At 38.4% G+C, this 22,375-nt stretch overlaps 2 protein-coding genes across 3 annotated transcripts in view; both read left to right on the forward strand.

Moving 5' to 3' along the window:
• The window catches only part of LOC308702408 (ladderlectin-like), a 131,618-nt gene that overhangs the window by 36,622 nt on the left and 72,621 nt on the right, over positions 1-22,375 (forward strand). The gene's annotated exons all lie outside the window — the stretch shown is intronic.
• LOC308701813 (CD48 antigen-like) lies at positions 7,208-12,113 on the forward strand. Of its 2 annotated transcripts, none has more exons than XM_081384254.1 (6): positions 7,208-7,275; positions 9,490-9,828; positions 10,004-10,300; positions 10,402-10,539; positions 11,285-11,352; positions 11,911-12,113. In XM_081384254.1, the coding sequence occupies exons 1-6, from the start codon at positions 7,227-7,229 to the stop codon at positions 11,962-11,964; spliced, it is 945 nt and encodes a 314-aa protein (XP_081240380.1). In that variant the 5' UTR covers positions 7,208-7,226; the 3' UTR covers positions 11,965-12,113. The 2 variants fall into 2 exon arrangements, with proteins under 2 accessions (XP_081240380.1, XP_081240381.1); XM_081384255.1 differs by having other exon boundaries at positions 10,133-10,300.

Raw genomic sequence — 22,375 nt, forward strand, 5'->3', positions numbered from 1 at the left:
GCGATCACCTCCAGTGGAATTCTAATGGAACTGCAACCAAGATCGATACAATGGGGCTAATAGGAAGTGCCAAGGCTCTCCGTAGACGGGCTCTGGCTATATGATGATCTACAAAAAAAATACACATTTTATTATCTTATTATTAAAATACATTATTAGGATTTTACCACCTCCGCCTCATTTTAAGCCAGGAAAAACACAGCCCCATTTAAAGCCTTGTTCCATGTGCCCCCCTTTTATACTTTGAGCACCTGCCCCTCCAGAGGTCTCTGCACGGCCCTGCTTCAGTGTACATTTGTGGCAGTGCTTCTCGTGCAAAGTAGTTGCGACTGGGAAGCTCATATCTCAGGTCCATAGTTTTCAGTCGATTTTTGAATCTGACTTGTTCCACAGTTGCAACGGGGACCATATCTTTAGCAATGTGATAGGACACCGCTTTTACACCACTTGTCACTTTTCTTTATATAAGGCACATTGCGGGAAAATGAAGTTTGCAGTGAGCTTTGTTTCGGGGCTGGAGCTTTTTCAGGTTGTCGATGGCTTGCGGCTGGGGCTTCTGCAGCGCGCAGTTTCAAAGACTCTTCGTACTGCAGTTTGTGCCACTGTTTTAGGTGGTGAAAAAGATTTGTAGTGCTTCCACCCCTGGCTGTAACTTGTTTATTGCACTCCCTACAAATAACGTGATGTTGTTGCTCATCTGATACTTTGAATCCGAACCATCTTCAAATTACTGAGCTGCTTTTTCTTTTACTAACCAATTCCTCGGCGCGCTCCGCAGACGTAGTTGCTTCATCCATGTTTGTTGAAGAGTGGCTCTGTGCCTGCCCCTCCCCCCTCGAAGAGGAGGGGCGGTGGCGCGGGGCGCGGGGAGCAGCGCAAATTTGAACTATATCGATATATGCGATATGGTCTAATTCCATATTGCGTCTAAAAATATATCGATATATTTTTTATATCTATATATCGCCCAGCCCTAATCACGAGCTGATCTTCCTCACCTGTTGCTCGTTCCCCCAACCCTTTATATTCCCAGCTGTGTATACCAGTGTTGTCAGTGGATTGTTACATGTCGCGTGTGCGTTCCTTGTCTGTTTGTGTTCTCTGTTTTGCGTACCTGTGATCTGTGTTCAGGAAGCCTAGACGTGGGGGTCGGTGCAGGACTGTTGCCTGCTGGACCCAGTACTCGTCTATTGCTGGACATTCCTGGGATCTCTCTGTCTGTCGGTGGTCTCCTTTTCTCTACACGTCCGTATGTGTGTGGGCTGTGCTCACAGGAACCACCAATCGGAGAGGCTTAACATTTGTTCACTGTGTCACTGAACTTTATATTGTTCACAAAGTTTACTAATAAACTTTTCACTTCTCATCACTGCATTTGAGTCCTCCTCCTCTCTATACACCAGGCCTACCCGACAGACATGTCCGGTCGAATAGGGGATACAGTTCCAACACCTTTAGAATCAGAATCAGAATCAGAATCAGAAAGAGCTTTATTGCCAAGTGTGCTTGCACCCACAAGGAATTTTTCTTGGTACTGAAGCTTCCAGTGCACATATACAAATACAAATACAACAAGAACATAGTAATACAAATTCTAAGAATGAAAATATATAAAAAATAAATAAAAATAGTATAAAAGTAAAAAAGTAGGGTCACAGTTGGGTTTAGTCTGAATAAACATTTACAGATTATGAACATATTTACAGTATTTTGAGTAGTATGAATAATATAAATATCACCTGAATTAGAGAATATTACACTAGACAGTGGGAGTCTAGCGCATGTTACAGATTATAAACATATTTACAGTATTTTGAGTAGTATGAATAATATAGATATAAATATCACCTGAGTTTATTGCACTAGACAGTGGGAGTATTGCACTTACAGGCATATGCTTTGGGGGGCATGTTAAGTGTTCAGAAGGGAAATGGCCTGTGGAAAGAAACTGTTCCTGTGCCTGGAAGTTCTTGTGGCCAGTGATCTGTGTCGCCGTCCTGACGGTAACAGTTCAAACAGGGGGTGTCCAGGGTGAGTGGAGTCTGTGATGATTTTACCTGCTCTCTTCCTCACTCTGGAAGAGTACAGGTCCTGGAGGGTTGGCAGGGGGGCACCAATAATCCTCTCTGCAGTCCGGACTGTCCGTTGTAGTCTCCTGATGTCCGATTTGGTAGCTGAACCAAACCAGACAGTGATGGAAGTGCTTAAGACAGACTCAATGACGGCTGAGTAGAACTGGATCAGCAGCTCCTGTGGCAGATTGAACTTCTTCAGCTGGCGAAGGAAGTACAGTCTCTGCTGGGCCTTTTTCACAATGGAGTCAATGTGATTTGCCCACTTCAGGTCCTGGGAGATGGTAGAGCCCAGGAACCTGAATGACTCCACTGCTTCCACAGTGCTGTTCATGATGGTGAGAGGGGGGAGTGCTGGGGTGTTTCTCCTGAAGTCCACGATCATCTCCACTGTTTTGAGCTGTTCAACCCCCAGTCTGTAAGCAGACTCGTCACCATTTTGGATGAGACCGATGACAGTGGTGTCGTCTGCAAATTTCAGGAGCTTGACAGAGGGGTCTTTAGAAGTGCAGTCATTAGTGTACAGGGAGAAGAGCAGTGGGGAGAGAACGCACCCTTGGGGGGCGCCAGTGCTGATGGTGAGGGTCCTGGATGTGAGTTTCCCCAGTCTCACTAGCTGCTGCCGGTCCGTCAGGAAGCTGGAGATCCACTGACAGATTGTGGATGGCATGGAGAGCTGAGTCAGTTTGGCTGTGAGAAGATCAGGGATGATGGTATTGAAGGCCGAACTGAAGTCCACGAATAAGATCCGTGCATAAGTCCCAGGTCTGTCAAGATGTTGCAGGATATAGTGCAGTCCCATGTTGACTGCATCATCCACAGACCTGTTTGCTCTGTAAGCAAACTGAAGGGGATCCATCAGGGGTCCGGTGATGTCCTTCAGATAGGCCAACACCAGTCTTTCAAACGACTTCATGACCACAGACGTGAGAGCGACAGGTCTGTAGTCATTAAGTCCAGTGATTTTAGTTTTTTTTGGGAACCGGAATGATAGTGGAGCGTTTGAAGCAGCAGGGAACTTCACACTGCTCCAATGATCTGTTGAAGATCTGCGTGAAGACTGGGGCCAGTTGGTCAGCACAGGCTTTTAGACAAGCAGATGAGATGCCGTCTGGGCCTGAAGCTTTCCTAGTCTTCTGTTTTTTGAAGACTCTGCTCACGTCCTCCACACAGACCTTAAGCTCAGGTTGGATGGCAGAAGGGGGGAGGAGAGGGGTTGCAGGAGGTGATGGTGGATGTGTGAAGTGCACATCAGGGCGGGTGTGAGGTGTGAGTCTGGGCTTCTCAAACCTGCAATAGAATGCATTGAGAGTGTCAGCCAGTTGTTGATTCTCCACAGATGGGGGGGATGGTGATTTGTAGTTGGTGATGTTCCTCAGGCCTCTCCAGACTGATGCCGGGTCGTTGGCTGAAAACTGGTTTTTCAGCTTTTCAGAGTAGCTTCTTTTAGCAACTCTGATCTCCTTTGTCAGTTTGTTTCTGGCCTGGTTATACAAGATTTTATCCCCACTTCTGTAAGCATCCTCTTTGGCATGACGAAGCTGTTTGAGTTTCCCAGTAAACCATGGTTTATCATTAGTGAATGATAAGAATGTCCTGGTAGGAATGCATGTATCCTCACAGAAACTGATATATGATGTTACAGTATCTGTGAGCTCATCCAGATCGGTGGCTGCAGCTTCAAAAACAGTCCAATCAGTGCAATCGAAGCAGGCCTGTAGATCCTGCTCTGCTTCGTTGGTCCATCTTTTTACAGTCCTTAATACAGGTTTAGCTGATTTCAGTTTCTGCCTGTAGGTCGGTATAAGATGAACCAAACAGTGATCAGAGAGCCCCAAAGCTGCCCGTGGGACGGAGTGATACGCATTCTTTATCGTGGTGTAACAGTGGTCCAATATATTACTGTCTCTGGTAGGACATGTAACATGCTGTCTGTATTTTGGCAGTTCACGGGAGAGATTTGCTTTGTTAAAATCCCCAAGAATGATTAAAAGAGAGTCTGGGTACCTTTGTTCCATTTCAGCTATATGTTCAGCCAGCTGTTGTAGCGCCGCGCTCACACACGCGTCTGGAGGAATGTAAACATTCGCGAGAATGAATGAGGAAAACTCCCGCGGTGAGTAGAAAGGTTTACAGTTTATGAAATGCACCTCTAAATTAGGAGAGCACATCTTCTTCAGTGTTGTTACATCTGAACACCAACTTTCGTTAATGTAGAAACATAATCCACCACCTCTCGTTTTCCCCGTTAGTTCCGCGATGCGATCCGCTCGGAACAGCTGGAAGCCCGGCAGATGTAGTGCGTTGTCCGGTATTGCTTCACTCAGCCAGGTTTCAGTGAAGCACAGAGCAGCGGAGTTTAAAAAGTCCTTATTAGTGCGGGTGAGGAGAAGAAGTTCGTCCATTTTGTTAGGAAGAGATCGGAGATTCGCAAGATGAATACTGGGTAGTGCAGTGCGGAGGCCGCGCTCGCGGAGTTTAACCAGCGCGCCGGCGCGCTTCCCGCGTTTGCGTCTGACCGCGCGTTTTAACAACACCGCTGCACCTCCAACGAGAATGTCCAGTAAAACGTCTGAGTAATCAAAATCTGTAAAAAACTTGTCTGGTGTGTGTTTCCTAATGTCCAGAAGTTCGTCTTTGGTGAAACTGATAGGAAAAGAATGACTAAACGCAGAACAAACGAACAAAAACAACACAATGACTGGAGAGCTCCACACCGAGGCAGCCATCCGCGGCGCCATCTGGAATGGATGCCTTTAGTGCTTGGACGTCTAATGACATATCATGTGTTTTGGTGAACTGTTCAACAGCTAACTCTCAAGAGAAGGACAAGGTTGAACCACAAGATCAAGATCAGAGAAAATGTGGACAAAATTTTTTAATTTTTTTTCACCTTAATTTCCAGCTTTGAGCCGCCATCAATCAGGAACAAACCAGAGTGAGGGCAAGTCTGAAGGGATGTTAATCCTACAAATAAACAAACCGTTTTTTTTTTTTTTTTTTGATAAATCTTATCTTTAGGCTAATACTCGATAAACAAAAAAGCATACAATTATCAAATATGTGGTTAGTGCGGTGTTCTGGTGGATTTCAGTACCTTTTTAGTCGGCTACATGTGATTGCTAGGTGGTCAAAAAAGCCCACATCTTTGTGATATTCTCAGTCTCTGTGATCTTCTGGTTTGATATGTTTCGGGTCCCTCCTTCAATGTGCGTCTGAGGGACTTTTCACCTGATTCATTCACCAGCAGGGGGAAATCATGAGTCTTAACAGCATTTAACAGCTCACGTCTCCTCAACAACACACATATGAAGAATCAATCATTCATGTCTGGAGCACAGGACTGAAACTGTGCAGGACAGCTTACACACAGATACTTCTGCATTCAATTCAACTCAGAAAGTCACGATTTCCAACTTCTACTAAGAAAAGTGTCATCACGCCACTTGAAGTCAGACAGACACAACTCATGCTGAAGTCCATAACTTCAACGCTGCCGAGATTGTAACTTCATGCAAATATGGCGGACACCAGGGAGTTTATGTACACATAAACATTCGGTTTTATCAAATAAAGTCAGTAAGTCGATGATACTGCACTGGTAGCTCTGATGAAGGAGGGAGAAGGGACTGATCTCTATGTGGAAACAGTGAATAATCTGGTAAAGTGGTGTGATCTAAATGCCCTCATCCTCAATACACAGAAAACTGAGGAGATTATCTTCGGCACCTCTCATGAGTGCCACATTACACCAATAATCATTCACAATCAAACCATAAAACAAAAATCATCGTTCAAACATCTTGGAATGCACGTGGACAGTGTGATCATGTAGACTATATCTGCAGCAAAGCACAGCAGAGAATCTACTTTTTAAGGAGACTTAGGTCATTCGGAGCGAGCAGCGAAATCCTGTCTCTTTTCTTTGTGTCAACAATTCAAAGCTTTCTGCAATTCGGAGGCGCAGTGTGGTTTGGGGGCCTCTCAGCTCATCTGAAGGCCAGGATTCTACGGCTCCTAGGAATCTGTTCCAAATTGGTGGGACACTCAGTGGAGAACGCATTCACTGAAAGCCATGTATACTGCACACCGTCAGACTGGCTGACAAAATCTCCCAGGACTCTTCCCATGTGTTGCAAGAAGTGATAGTTCCCCCATACTTTCACTTTCAAATATATATATATATATATATATATATACGGCTATTGAAGACCACTCTTGCATCTATCTATCTATCTATCTATCTATCTATCTATCTATCTATCTATCTATCTATCTATCTATCTATCTATCTATCTATCTATCTATCTATCTATCTATCTATCTATCTATCTATCTAATAAATGAGTCTAAGTTATTACGCTACATTAATAAACAGTTGAGGTGGCACTAAATGTCCCTCTCTGTTAATAATCATACACCCGCACTTCTTCATTTATCTACCATATATTTCTAAGGCAGAAAGCTGTATGCTAGTATGCGGTTCTGAATTTAGCATTATTAATTGCTGACAATGGACAACTGCAAAGCTACATATGAAGAGTTCAGATGCAAAACCCTCTAAGTGCCATCTGAAATTTTCTTCTAGAATGATAATTTTTATCAAGCTTGTATATTTAAGTTCCGTAATTTCACTTAAATGGCAATGAAGATTTATTTATTACTATTATTATCTCTGTTTTGGTTGCTACCGTAGACATCAGTGTTTATTCTCGAACTATAAACTTTTATTTCCGTACTTCTGTGATCATTTGAATATTTGTAACACCGAAATACCGATACTGTGTTGTTGAAAAGATTGTGAAAGTAAAGCTGTTTCATATTGACAACTGCTTTTTGGAACCGAAACTTAGGACTTTCGCACGGTTCCGGTATTTTAAAAAAAACACTACCGGTTCAGGGGTGCATTTCCCAAAAGCATAGTTGCTAACCTGTTAGCAGCTTAGTTGGTTGGCAATGGGAAATTGCATTGCAACCAACAAAGTTGCTAACTTAGGTTTTGGGAAACGCTCCCCTGGATAAGAACCAGTTTTCGGTTCCCAACTCTACCAGCGAGTGAAACTAGGAGGGTCAAACTGTGTCGTGTGAGGATTCACATATAGACTGAGTGTTTTTCAGTGGATAGTTTCATCACACACTGAACTACTGAAGAAAATGTTTCACATGTGTGTTTTATTCTGTTTGAGCTGCTGGAGTCTGATCGGTGAGTTATAAAAACATTTTCATGGCTTTTTTTCTATTTCAGAGCAATAAAGTGTCTGATACTGTTTGAATTAGACTTTTATCTTCTGTTAAAATGACTCATGAATATTGTGAAATCTACTAACTTTGAATTCAGGTCTCTAATTCTTAAAAAAAAAAAAAAAAGTAGTATAATATAATTTTATAAACATCTACAAAAGTCATGGAAAGCCATTAGTCAAAAATGTGCAGGTCTCATATATATATATATATATATATATATATATATATATACATACATACAGTGGGGAGAACAAGTATTTGATACACTGCAGATTTTGCAGGTTTTCCCACTTACAAAGCATGTAGAAGTCTGTCATTTTTATCATAGGTACTCTTCAACTGTGAGTGACGGAATCTAAAACAAAAATCCAGAAAATCACATCGTATGATTTTTAAGTAATTAATTTAAAAAAGAAGTTTGCCAATGACCATCTGGATGATCCAGAGGAGGAATGGGAGAAGGTCATGTGGTCTGATGAGACAGAAATAGAGCTTTTTGGTCTAAACTCCACTCGCCGTGTTTGGAGGAAGAAGAAGGATGAGTATAACCCCAAGAACACCATCCCAACCGTGAAGCATGGAGGTGGAAACATCATTCTTTGGGGATGCTTTTCTGCAAAGGGGACAGGACGACTGCACCGTATTGAGGGGAGGATGGATGGGGCCATGTATCGCAAGATCTTGGCCAACAACCTCCTTCCCTCAGTAAGAGCATTGAAGATGGGTCGTGGCTGGGTCTTCCAGCATGATAACGACCCGAAACACACAGCCAGGGTAACTAAGGAGTGGCTCCGTAAGAAGCATCTCAAGGTCCTGGAGTGGCCTAGCCAGTCTCCAGACCTGAACCCGACAGAAAATCTTTGGAGGGAGCTGAAAGTCTGTATTGCCCAGCGACACCCCGAAACCTGAAGGATCTGGAGAAGGTCTGTATGGAGGAGTGGGCCAGAATCCCTGCAGCAGTGTGTGCAAACCTGGTCAAGAACTACAGAAAACTTATGATCTCTGTAATTGTTTCTGTACCAAATATTAAGTTCTGCTTTTCTGATGTATCAAATACTTATGTCATGCAATAAAATGCTAATTAATTACTTAAAAATCATACGATGTGATTTTCTGGATTTTTGTTTTAGATTCCGTCACTCACAGTTGAAGATTACCTATGATACAAATTACAGACTTCTACATGTTTTGTAAGTGGGAAAACCTGCAAAATCGGCAGTGTATCAAATACTTGTTCTCCCCACTGTATATACAACAATTTTAAATCACGAGTTACTCTCTATTTTACCATGAAATGTAGATTTTATATGACATATGTACTGTATGTAACATGTATACGTGTGTGTGTGTGTGTGTGTGTGTGTGTGTGTGTGTGTGTGTGTGTGTGTGTTTGTGTGTGAGTGTGTGTGTGTGTGTGTGTTTGTGTGTGTGTGTGTGTGTGTGTGTGTGTGTGTGTGTGTGTGTGTGTGTGTGTGTGTGTGTGTGTGTGTGTGTGTGTGTGTGTGTGTGTGTGTGTATTAGGAGGGTCAGACTCTGTCGGGGGAGGATTCACAAGCTTGTGTTTGTTAAGATCTGTTGTGCGTTCATTGATAGTCTTATCAGATCAGGCGTTTCACTGAACAGCTGCAAATGTTTCACATGTTTGTTTTGTTCTGTTTGTGCTTCTGCCGTCTGATCGGTAAGTTATAAACATATCTGTGTTGTTTATTCACATCTCAGAGTAATAAACTCCTGCGACGGTTCAAATTAGATTATTTTCATCCACTGTGATCAAATCTCTCTTGTTGGTTTAGGTATTCTAATTTCAATGATTACAAATGCAAATCCTCCCATGAAATGTCTAAAAAATTATTTACATAATTTTAAATACTTCTGCAGTAATCATAAAGTCATGGCAATTCAGTAATTAAAAATCTGTTGAAAATATATAGCATATTTAAACTTGTACTTTCAAGCTGTATTTGATTTATCATATCATTTTTATTTGATTCTTCAGCAGATCATTTTAAAACACATTAAAAGATGACATTATTGATTATCTCTCGTCTGTCTGTTCATTTATGTGACTTTTCATTTAGTTTGTTGTCTCTGCTGATGTTAAAGGTTACAAACTAATCTCAGACTTTCTAAACCAACATGAGCATTAATCTGAAAACCTGTTCATGTTCATCAGGAGTGTTTGCTGCCGAAACAAATGAAATACAGTCAGTGTCAGTGATGGAGGGAGATTCTGTCACGCTGAACACTGATGATACTAAAATACATGAAGAATACAATAGCATAATGTGGAAATATGGAGCTGAAAGGTATTTTATAGCTGAAATCAGTAGAAAATATGGGATCTCCACATATGATGATGTTCTTGATGGGAGATTCAGAGACAGACTGAAGCTGGACGATCAAACTGGATCTCTGACCATCACAAACACCACAACTGAACATATTGGAGATTATGAACTAGAGATAATAGGACAGACACTGACATCAAAAACATTCAGTGTTTCTGTCTATGGTGAGTCGAGATGTAATTCCTCCTGTGGTTCCTGTTTTATTAGATATTTACATATTGAAATGTTTAATTATGTTATAGTTTAAGATGACAGACACAATCACTGCTCATCAACACAATGAATCAAAATTAACACTGATTTATCCATATTTATGTTTATTAATCTCATCTTTCTCAGCTCGTCTGCCTGTTCCTGTCATCATCCATAATTCTTCACACTGTTCTTCATCATCATCTTCATCAAATTGTTCATTGGTGTGTTCATCAGTGTTGAATGTGTGTGATGCGACTCTGTCCTGGTACGCAGGAATCAGTGTATTGTCCAGCATCAGTGTGTGTAATCTCAGCATCAGTCTCTCTCTACCTCTGGAGGTGGAATATCAGGATAAAAACACCTACAGCTGTGTGCTGAACAATCCCATCAGCAACCAGACCACACATCTGGACATCAACACACTCTGTCACACATGTGCAGGTACCACAGCACTGATGATATATGTGTGTGTTTACTGACCTGATCTCTGTCTTCTGTTGTAGATCAGACTGATGCATTCACTTCTTTCTTTATCATTACAGAGCCAGACAGACTCTCTCCTTCAGTTCCTCCAGTCTCAGTGTCTCTGATAGTGTTGATCTCTGCTGGATCTCTGATGATTGTTGCTGGATTCGGGATCTTCTGGATCTGCAGGAAATGTAGAACAATTGACATGGATGGCAAGTGTTACTTACTGCTTTTAAACAAAACTTTACACCCTAAAATATACTCTAAATATTTAGTCAACTGATAGCCCGAAATATAATTTAAAAATAATATTTGTCATTATTTTGTAGTTAACACCCTTGAGATTATTTATATGAAAAGAAACCAAAATAAGTTTGTGTTTAAAAAAGACAGATCCTTCTTTTCTCAAATTGCACCAAAATATTAAAAATACAAAAGCTTTCTCCACTTTATGAACATAATTTTACATGTTCCATAATTATTCCATGTACATGTTACATAATTTCCTATTGTCGCTGTAAAGCTGCTTTGAAACAATCTATATTGTTGAAAGCGCTATATAAATGAAGGTGACGTGTAAAGATGCAGCTGGTGCTAAAGTTAAAATATGTTATTGATTACTTTTGTTCAACTTGTTGATCATCAATTTCACCAAACAAAGAATGCATTTGACTTAAATGTCCTGCCTGGGTTTGATTTATAAATTATGTGTAAAAAATGTCTCTCTAACTTTATTTACTAATTTTAAGTGATAGTTCAAATTTTAATTTAGTCAAATGAAATTTGTTAATGTCTTTTTTTTTTTTTTTAAAGGTCTGTGTTAAACGTTTAATCAAATCTGTGCATTTATGCTTTAACTTTGACGGTCGTAATAATAATACATACAGTATGTTAAAGAATCAGATCTAATTAGTATTGAGTTTTGTTGTTTTAATGCATCTATTATTGTTGAAACAGTTCAGACTCGCGAAGACGAGATCACTTACGCTGAACCAGCGTTCTACAAAAGAAACGCACAGAAAACGGTAAGACGATGTTATTAAGTTATGTTCTGTTTCTCTGTATCATTTCAGCAGTGAGTCAGATGCAATGTGTTTTTGATTGTATAATGATCCATCAAACAGCACCAAATCAGATGTTTAATAAAAGCCATAAGATTATCAATGCAAGAAAGACTTATGTTATTTTTATTTCAGATTACATTGTTAGCAAGTAATTTTTAATTTGAAATGTAATACAATTTTTAAAGCAACTGAGAAACACTGAAAGACAGCAGGACCTCTAAACTTCATCTATAAAGGATTGTAATTACATTGAGGAAAACATTTAAACAATTAATGCTTTGTACAACAAGACTAGAACAAGCCAATTTAAACAAATGTTTTGTTGAACCTAATAAATTTAAGTTCTTGTGTCAGATTAACATGTTAGCAAAACCGGTTGAGAACCATTGCTATAGAAGATGATGTTTGATGTCATTTCCTCAAGATGTTTAAGTTTGCATGCAGTGCTGATAAATGTCATTAGAAAAACTATATACAGTAACTTGATAAAACTATATGTCTTGTGTTGTGTTTTTACAGAAACTTGAAGAGGAGGATCATGTGGATTATGCACCAATCACAATGAGAAGATGAACACACTTCAGTCTTTATAAAAGATGAGAAGATGAACAAACTTCAGTCTCAAAATAGTACAGTTATTGTTCCTATTATAAAATTATAATTTGAGATCTTCAAAGAGTGTAAAAGAAATTATAAATAAATTGTCATGTATTTTTTAAGTCACTCATGTCTTAATCTATTCAATTTCACTATAATAACTGTTGCTGTTTCCCATGATCTTTATTATTATTATTATTTGTACACTGTAAAAAATTTGTAACACTCCCAAATCAAAAATTTCAGTTGACCGATAACATCAACATTTTTCAATTGGCCCAAGTGAAAATCTGTACATTTAATTTTAGAATTTACAGAATTTCACTTGGGCCAATTGAAAAATTTTGATGTTATCGGTCAATTGAAATTTTTGATTTGGGAGTGTTACAGATTTTTTACAGTGTAAGAACAATATCCCACACAATGTGCCCTTATTATCACCTTATATTTCAGATAAGAGCAGGCACGGCCATTTGTACTTTTAATGTGTCTGGCTTCCAGTGTCATATGCCTCCTTACCATATTACCATATTACATATCCAACCATATTATTTTAATGGTTTGTCTTAGTAACTATAAAGATGCTGGTTTTGTAGCAAACAGTTTAAAGTTCACTGAACTTTGAAATATTCTTCTCGTTATTTCTCTATAGCTGTTAATAGATAGGAAGGCTCGCACATTCTGCGCTCCAGGAAACATCAGGAGGATAAATTACCTGATATTTCATTAATACATAAAGTGTGCACTACAGGCATTATGGAGACTGTGTTAGACCACCATCTAGTGTCAAAACTAGGAATTCACCATTCAGAGAATGTTTATTTATTTTATAAATAATAAAATAAAATAATAATAAAAATGTATTTATTTTATTTTATTTATTTAGGGTCCAGTGATGTCCTTCAGGTGGGCCAGCACCAGTCTTTCAAATGACTTCATGATCACAGACGTTAAGACAACAGGTCTGTGGCCATTTAGTCCTGTGATTTTGGGTTTCTTTGGGATAGGGTTGGTGATGAAGCATTTGAAGCAGGAAGGGATTTTGCACAGCTCCAGTGTTCTGCTGAAGATCTTGGTTGGGGTGCTGGAGGTGTTGATGGGTGTATGGAGAGAAGGTCAGAACAGGTGTGGGGTATTTGTGGAAGATTTTTATTAATCGCTCTGCCCATTAGATATACGGTATAAATGGTGAGCTGTGCGTGCCTTTAAAGAATGTTCATAGGATGAACCAACCCGATCTCACGGCAATTCGTACAAATTTTACGCAGTGGCTAATTCGTACAAATTCATAAAACCTCACACATATGAATAAGTAAGATTATTGCTAAATTGTACATATTTTACGAGTTGCCCAATTCGTATGAATTTGTACGAATGACCTACAGTACCCCTGACCCCGCCCCTAAACCTAACTATCACGTGGGTTAAGACAAATTGTACGAATCCGTACAAGTGAGGTCGTACGAATTTGTACAAATTAGCCCCATTTTAATCAGTGTGTATACGGTTAGAAGATGGCTGTGACTCATGTGACCATGTTATTTGCACACGCTGTGACTATACACATCACAACATGTAAATAGGAAAATGTTGGTGTTATTTTGTCACTTATTGGGAGCAGTATGCTAGCTGGAGCCGTTTACCTCCAGTCTTTGTGCTAAGCTAGGCTAGCGGTGGGTGCGTCAGACAGAGTTACGGCACGCACAGAGATGAGAAGGGTATTTATGGACTTATCTAACTCTGGGGGATACGTGAAAAAGTCCCATAAAATCGGCGTGTTCCTTTAAAGAAAAATGCAGTGAACGACTAAATTACACTTACTAATGACAGAAACACTGAAGCTCTTTATAATTCTGCTGTTCATCGGTAGTTTATAGAGTACAGAGTCTGTGTTTCTGGTGTTTGTGATGGTCAGAGATCCAGCCTGAGAATGTTAAAAAAAAAAAAAGTTTAAATATACTAACGTGACCAAAAAGTATCAATTTCTAAGACAAAAAAATGTAACTTCAAGAAGTCTTAAAAAGTATGAAGTATACGCAGGGGCGGAGCTAGACTCTCAGTACAGTGGGGGTGGAGCTTCATCATGGGGTATGACTGCTACCAAGTCATTTTAAAATTAAAACCATTAAAAAAAACCATAAAGTATCTGATGAATGCATATGTAATAATGTGTCACTTGTTGAGCCAAGTAAGCTTACCGGTATATGTTAAATAAAACACAAAGAAAAGCCACACTTTTGGACAAGTTTGTATTGACGAACAAAGAAAACAGTTTGCCAGTAATAACGTTTCAGCACCACGGACAGTGACATCTGCTTGACAGCGATGGTGCTGAACAGGCAAAGTGCGCTCAATCAGTGCCACATTACATAACTGACATGGCACTATTATATATACTGAACACAAAGTTTGTTTACAACTCCATAGGTGAGCTACAGGTGCTACATGAAAACTTAACTGGGATGAAAACTTTGAGAAAAACAACTGATTTATAACATTCTGACTGAGTGAACTAAAATATAAATTTTTAAAGATGATTTTTTCTTATCATTTTGTTGTCTGCTTAACGATCTTAACGATCCATCCTAAGTGACTGTTACGTTTCATAAGAAGAGTTGGATTATCTCAACGTTAGCTAATGAAGTAATTAGCTTTTTTCAGCTAACAATCTGCAATATGTTACTTTGCCAAGGCCTCGTGCAATGTGTCACCTGGCGAGGGCCCCGTTCCTGTCCAGTGACGCAAGATCGGCTGCGTTTGAGGGGCCCCTAATTGGCACGGGGCCCTGGGGCGGCCGCACACAAGCACCCACGCTATCTCCACTACTGAGTAGGCCTATACTTGAAGACTGAAAAGTATGTTATAGCTGAAACCAGAAATGATGGATTCTTCACACTTGATGTTCCTGATGAGAGATTCAGAGACAGACTGAAGCAGACAGGTCGTGCTTTCCCACAGAATCCACTGCATCATGATGTGCAACACACACTTTCAGGGTGGAGGGAGACTCCAGAGCAGGAAGGAAAACTTTACACTTTCACTCATCAGACAAACACACATGAGCCATAGATGATCTTCAACAACTCAAAGAACATCATACAGAAACAAACCACATCCTGATTCATACTGCATATGTGCATTCATACAACCAAGAGATCATTGCACATTTTCACTCCTTATGAATATCACCACTTCAAAAGAATGGAAAATTTATTTCATTTTTTAATTAAAAATATTTCATTTATTTTCATATTTACAGTTTGACTGTCCAATAATTAGTTTAATGAAATAATGTGGGGTTTGCATGCAGGACAAATCAAACCTGCAGTCTCTCACACCCGCAGGATTCTACTAAATAATAGTGATGTTACGTTCTGTGTCGAGGCTTCAGAGCATGTGTCGAGAAATCCCGGGATCTTGAAGTCATGTCAAATGACTTCATATAAGCAACATTTTGCAATATTTTGACAGATATATAAACCAATGGTTTAAACCCAACCACTTTCCAGTTTTAAATAATAAATATTGCCCCTCCTGCCTATTATGACCAAAGTATTGATTTACACACATTTGATAGGCCCAATTATTTCAAGGCAATACATTTATTACAGTTATGTAGTTTCTGGGGATATATAATGATTGTATATTATACAATCATTATAATCATTTAAACAGATTATTATTATTTATTTTTTTATTATTTATTTTTTTTACCGTTATTTCTAAGTCTCAACTTGCGCAAAATACAGTGTATCACAGATCATCAGGTCATCTGTAATGTATCTGCTTGTTTTACACTCTTTGACCACCAGGTGGGATTGTGAGCAAATGAAGCCTCGAGAAATGAACCCTTTGTGAACCACTTGACTGAAAAGCTTCAATGCTTCATGAGGGTTCATCTCGCCACCACTACTAAATAAACCTCTAGAAAATATTTTTCACGAGTTCACACTTACAAATAATCAGATAAAGTAAAGTAGTAAGCGTATTTGGGGTGCTGTCCGAGGAGAGGGCTCCGAGATCGGGATTTTGGCCCGAACCCAGAGTAGCCAACTCCCCCCGTATTCCTGGTTAGGAAAGTAACCAGTCGAGTGTGAGGACTCGGAGACAGAGTGGTGGAGGGATGCTGAAAACAGTTGAGGAACAAACATATGTGAGCTGACAGCGTATATATAGCCTATAGGCCTCCACTAACTTTGCTGATTGGGTAGACATGTTGAGTACTGATTGTTGACAGCTGGTTGGAATGACGTGATGATTGGATAAAAAAAACCCATACTTTAGTTATAACATAAACAACAGCAATTAAGTCAATAGAACAAAAGTGTCTTTTTTTAACAGTGAGTGTAAATTTCACATGTTCGCTTATTTACTAGACCTGAGAGTTTTCCATTAGCTTTCATTATCCAGAAACAGTATTCAAATATTTTACAATAAAATCTAAAAAAAAATTGTAAAATAACCGTATAAGTGGAGCTGTTGACATATTTTCACCTGTAATAAAACACCTCAGTAGAAACTGAGTACAAGTTATTTTTTACTAATGTAATATAAAAGTATCAATTTATAAAAACAAAAAATATTAACTTTAACAAGCTAAACTATTGAATGCAGTGTTATATGATCATTGTGTATCTATTACAGTTTCTCAACATGCTCAACATGTTTGTGTGTAGATTAAAAAGCATGACAGGAAGAAGCTCTTCACCTACAAACTAAACACACAAACTCTGAACGGCCATTTTCTCACCTAAGATGTTTGTCCACTAACAGATCAAACCACATTTCTGAAGAAAAGCGACCGCAGCAGTTTCAGTTTGACTCAGAAGATGAACGTCAGTAAAACTGTGAGATAAGATCTTTTAACTCTGTACTTTTTCCATATATACTCAAATTGAGAACTGAATAAACTACCATTTTAAAATAACTAATTAAGCTTTATTTTACGATGAAAAGTTATTAATCCAATATAGAGACAGTATTCTTCTGTTTTTACATATTTAACACAGTAAGGCAACTACTTGTAGCCTATGCAATTTGAATGCAACATTTTAAATCTATAAAACCAATTATTAAACTAAAGTTGGAATAACTCAGTTTCAATAGACTTTAGAAAGACGAGGAGCTGCTCATAATGAGTTACAGTAAATAACATTAATGAGATTCACTCACAGTAACTACATCATTCATTCCTGCCGCAGTGCATGCTGGGAACTCGACTAGCAGCAAGGATTTTTAAAATCTGTTTTAATCTTCTGTAAATGTAAATTGGGCATAGGAACATAGTTTAAAGTGTGTGTGTGTGTGTGTGTGTGTGTGTGTGTGTGTGCGTGCGTGTGTGCGTGCGTGTGTGTGTGAGAGAGAGAGAGAGAGAGAGAGAGAGAGAGAGAGAGAGAGTTTGTCTGAGAAAAGACAAACTTGTATATGTGTGCGAGTGTGTGTGTGTGTGTGCATTAGGAGGGTCAGACTCTGTCGAGGGAGGTCTTGCTCACATTACTTCTGTTGTGTTTGTTTAGATCAGTTGTGCTAGTGTTATTACATCAGAAAATGTTTCACATGTTTGTTTTGTTCTGTTTGTGTTTCTGCCGTCTGATCGGTAAGTTATCATTTCTGTAATTTAGTCACATCTCAGAGTAATAAACTCATGCGACGGTTCGAATTATTTTGACAGATTATTTTCATCTGCTTTGATCAAATCTCTCTTGTTGTCTAAGATACAAATGCAAATCATCCCAAGAAATGTCTAAAAAAAATAAAAAATAAAAATTTTAAATACTTCTGCAGTAATCATAAACAACTACAAAAGTCATGGAAATTCAGTAATTTAAAATGTGTTGAATATATCCAGCATATTTAAACTTGTACTTTCAAGCTGTAATTAAATTTATCATATAATTTTTATTTGATTCTTCAGCAGATAATTTTAAAACACATTAAAAGATGACATTTTTTACTCTCTCACGTCTGTCTGTTCACTTCCATTCCACACACTTCCATTCCTAGAGCTTCCGAACAAATCTTTGGGGTGCGACTGATGGGGCAGTGAACCCGAGGTCAGTCCTAGAGCTCGTCCTGTCCGATTTTAGGGAAAAATCGTGTCTATTGGAGACGTAAAATAGATTTCTTACGCGCAGTGTAATCATCATGGGGAAATCTCACAGTAAAACAAACAGCTGTACAAAATATGATACACCAGTGTTTTGCCAGATGAGAAGTTTATCTATGTATCATCTTTTTACTCTTTTAATTCCTTTTATAACTGTTTATAACTGTACATTTTCCTTGCTTTTATTTTGTGATTATTTTAATTCCTTTCTGTGTAAAGCACTTTGAAGTGTCATAGTGTATGAAATAATCTATTTAAACAAACTTGCCTTGTCTTTAGTTTGTAGTCTAGTTTCTAGTTTGCTGCAGTTAAAAGTTACAAACTGATCTCAGACTTTCTAAACCAACATGAGCATTAATCTGAAAACCTGTTCATGTTCATCAGGAGTGTTTGCTGCCGAAACAAATGAAATACAGTCAGTGTCAGTGATGGAGGGAGATTCTGTCACTCTAAACTCTGATGATACTAAAATACATGAAGAATACATACTGTGGAAATATGGAGCTGAAAAGTATGTTATAGCTGAAACCAGTAGAACTTATGGGATCTTAACATATGATGGTCTTGATGGGAGATTCAGAGACAGACTGACGATCAAACTGGATCTCTGACCATCACAAACACCACAACTGAACATGCTGGAGTTTATCAACTACTGATATCTACAGCTAACTTGACATCAAAAACATTCAGTGTTTCTGTCTATGGTGAGTCGAGATGTAATTCCTCTTGTGCTTCTGTTTCATTAGCTATTTACATATTAAAATGTTTAATGTTTAATTATGTTATATGAGATGACAGACACAATCACTGCTCATCAACACAATGAACCAAAAATAACTGTAGATTTATCCATATTTCTGCTTATTAATCTCATCTTTCTCAGCTCGTCTGCCTGTTCCTGTCATCATCCGTAACTCTTCACAATGTTCTTCATCATCATGTTCATTGGTGTGTTCATCAGTGTTGAATGTGTGTGATGCGACTCTCTCCTGGTACGCAGGAATCAGTGTATTGTCCAGCATCAGTGTGTGTGATCTCAGCATCAGTCTCTCTCTACCTCTGGAGGTGGAATATCAGGATAAAAACACCTACAGCTGTGTGCTGAACAATCCCATCAGCAACCAGACCACACATCTGGACATCAACACACTCTGTCACACATGTGCAGGTACCACAGCACTGACGATATATGTGTGTGTTTACTGACCTGATCTCTGTCTTCTGATGTAGATCAGACTGATGCATTCACTCACATTAATGTCTCTCTTTTCCTCTCCTTCAGTTCCTCCAGTCTCAGTGTCTCTGATAGTGTTGATCTCTGCTGGATCTCTGATGATTGTTGCTGGATTTTGGATCTTCTGGATCTGCAGGAAACACAGAAAAACTGATCCAGAAGGCAAGAGTTACCTGCTTTTAACAAGTGTTATAACAAATAATTTGAAAATATACTCACAATATGTATAGTCTATTGATAGCCCTAATTATCATTTACAGTTTTTCTCAGTCGCTTTGGTGCATTTCTCACATCACTATTTACATTTGCACAACAGTTAAAGGGCACCTATTATGGAATTTTGAAATTTACCTTTCATGTAGTGTGTAACATAGATCTAAGTGAACAAAAACATCCTGCAAAGTTTAAAATATGAAAGTGCACTGTATATAAAGTTATTGTCTTTCAAAAGTAAGAGTCGACTCTGAGTCATTTTTATGAATCGTTAGAAGACCGAAGCTTTTTCTCTGACTAGATGACGTCAACTTGTCAAGTTATTTGAATACGATACGCCCACTTATTGCGCTCCAAGGCCAGGGAAAACTTGAAAACAATTTTGAAAACATCACGACGACGAGACGCTGTGTTCTGAAGCATTTGAAGTAGGGCTGGGCGATATGGAGCAAAAAATATATCTCGATATATTTTGCTATATCTCGATATACGATATATATCTCGATATCTTTACAGGAAAAAGAACCCCCCAAAAACTACTGCAAAAACAAATATGCCAAATACCACCAAGTATTTTTTATTGAAGTGCAAAGAGGTAGGCAGTTCATGTAGGAACAAGTGCTTCTGCGACATTTTTAAATAATATTTTTTTTAATTATTTTTTTTATAATTAAAACTAACATCATAAACATCATGATATTTTTTTACTTTGAGCAATTCTGGAGCTATAATTGACTCTAGGAGCATATAAAACAAAACAGCTCCTTGGAAAAAATGAAATGTAATATTGTAGTAGTAATAAACAAAGGTTCATTTTTAGTTCAGATTAACATTTGAGGCAATTGTATTCATAATGTCAAAATTAAACCAACGTAATGTTACTTGAAGGCATTATAGCCTACTATTCCTTCCAAACTTCCATGGTTGCAGTTAGTGTTACTACAGTAAATCCATGGTGAATGTTGCTGATCTGTGGACACTGGATAGTTCATTCATGGCACAATGTTTCTTCCTGGTTTCCACGTCAGCGCTGTTTGATCCGTTAATAACGGAGAAATGTGAATGTTTTCTCACTAGATCTCGCAGCGATGTTATTACTTCTGTGGCGAATTCAAATGCTTTCTTTACTGGATCTCTTAGCGCTGTGTAGTAACAGTGTCGCATGATCACGATCGGCTCGCGCTGCTTTGGTCCAAACTGATAAACGGTCCTTCAACCACACAATAATGAGCAGTTTCGTTCCGCTTGCATTACGTTTGCCATTTGATGTTGGGCAATGTTGTGGTCGCGCCGGCGTCTCTTACATTATATGAGCGCGCTTGCCACGCGCAACGCGCCTACATTTGAAATAACACAATTTTTTATAAATATAAACAATATATCGATATATACGATATGTCAAAATCCATATCGTGTTTAAAAAATATCTCGATATATTTTAAATATCGAGATATCGCCCACCCCTAATTTGAAGACTATCAGTGGCTACAATTCATATATGCAACTATACCACAGAAGTATAGTCCGAGACTTGTGCTTTGTTCTCGCCATTTTGAAGACGATTGCTTTACCAACTTAAATGCAATCAAACTTGGATTCGCGAGCCGGCTGATATTGAAGGAAGGTTCAGTTCTAAGTGTATTTGCATCAACTTCCTCCTCCGTATCACAACCTGTAAGTGTTATTAATAAGTGTTGCTTTTATGTTTTATGTAGCATGCTTAATAATTATTTGGTTTGTTGTGTAAGCACCGTGTAGCTTCTAGGTCTTCAATGACAATTGTATTGAGATATGTGAAGTGTTTGTCGTTGTTTTAGGAGTTGTCTTAAAGAATAGAGTAATACCTCGTAACTGCATTTTTTTTTTTTTTTTTTTTTTTTTTTTAAATGTTATGTTTATGCCTCGGGCTAACGCAAACAAAGACTGATTGTGCTTTTACAATATGAACTCTGGGCTATGCTCGCTAACATAACATTAGATTCCTTATCTCATTTTAAATGTTTTACTACAAACTAAAAAAGCAGTGGACTATAATCATTATTATAACACAATTTAATTGATAAAAGCATCATTGTACTCTGTGTTAAACAATAAGTATTATCTCTGTAAACACTGCTAACATCATCGGACCAATCACCACAGATTAGCGTCACGTAAAGGCGGGGTTTTGAAAAGTGATTCACTTAACGAATCATTTGAGAATCGCGGTCAAAACAGGTAAAAATAAATGCATATTATAAGAAAACTAAAGTCTTTTTTGTCATTGCATGCATGCAAAACTGTTGTTGGGGACTTCTAAACCAATATTAGGAACATTTTAAATGCCATAATAGGTGCTCTTTAATGCAGTTCTCAAAACAATTAGTACAAACTGCAAAACCTAGTTGATAACCTGCAAAAGCGTGTCACTTGCTCAAAATGGATAGCTCATTCCTCAAAAGCAAGTATTCATGTCAATGAAAGTGTCAGTGTCATCAAGATGAAAAGTCCTGACACCATTGTTTATGAACAAGATAGTCAAATGGCTTTGTCATGTTTTCATTATGACAGTTTACTCTGTAAATGTTTTCCAATGCAAAAAAGTCAGATCTTGGTGACACTACCTGAACATGCTCAAGACAGCACTATATACTATTTGCACAGCCATTTGAAAAATACAGTAAAGTTACACATTACTGTATTTAGTGAGGTAACTGAGTACAAGACACTGAATATGTATGTTTCACATTTTATGCTCTTTGCAATTCTAATTTGTTCACAGCATTGTGCAAAAGAAACAATACACCCTTATTTACAACAAACATAAACTCTCTTTGGGTAGAGCTGTGCAC

The sequence above is a fragment of the Scardinius erythrophthalmus genome, assembly GCF_964197995.2.
Source record: "Scardinius erythrophthalmus genome assembly, chromosome: 14".
Taxonomy (NCBI): domain Eukaryota; kingdom Metazoa; phylum Chordata; class Actinopteri; order Cypriniformes; family Leuciscidae; genus Scardinius; species Scardinius erythrophthalmus.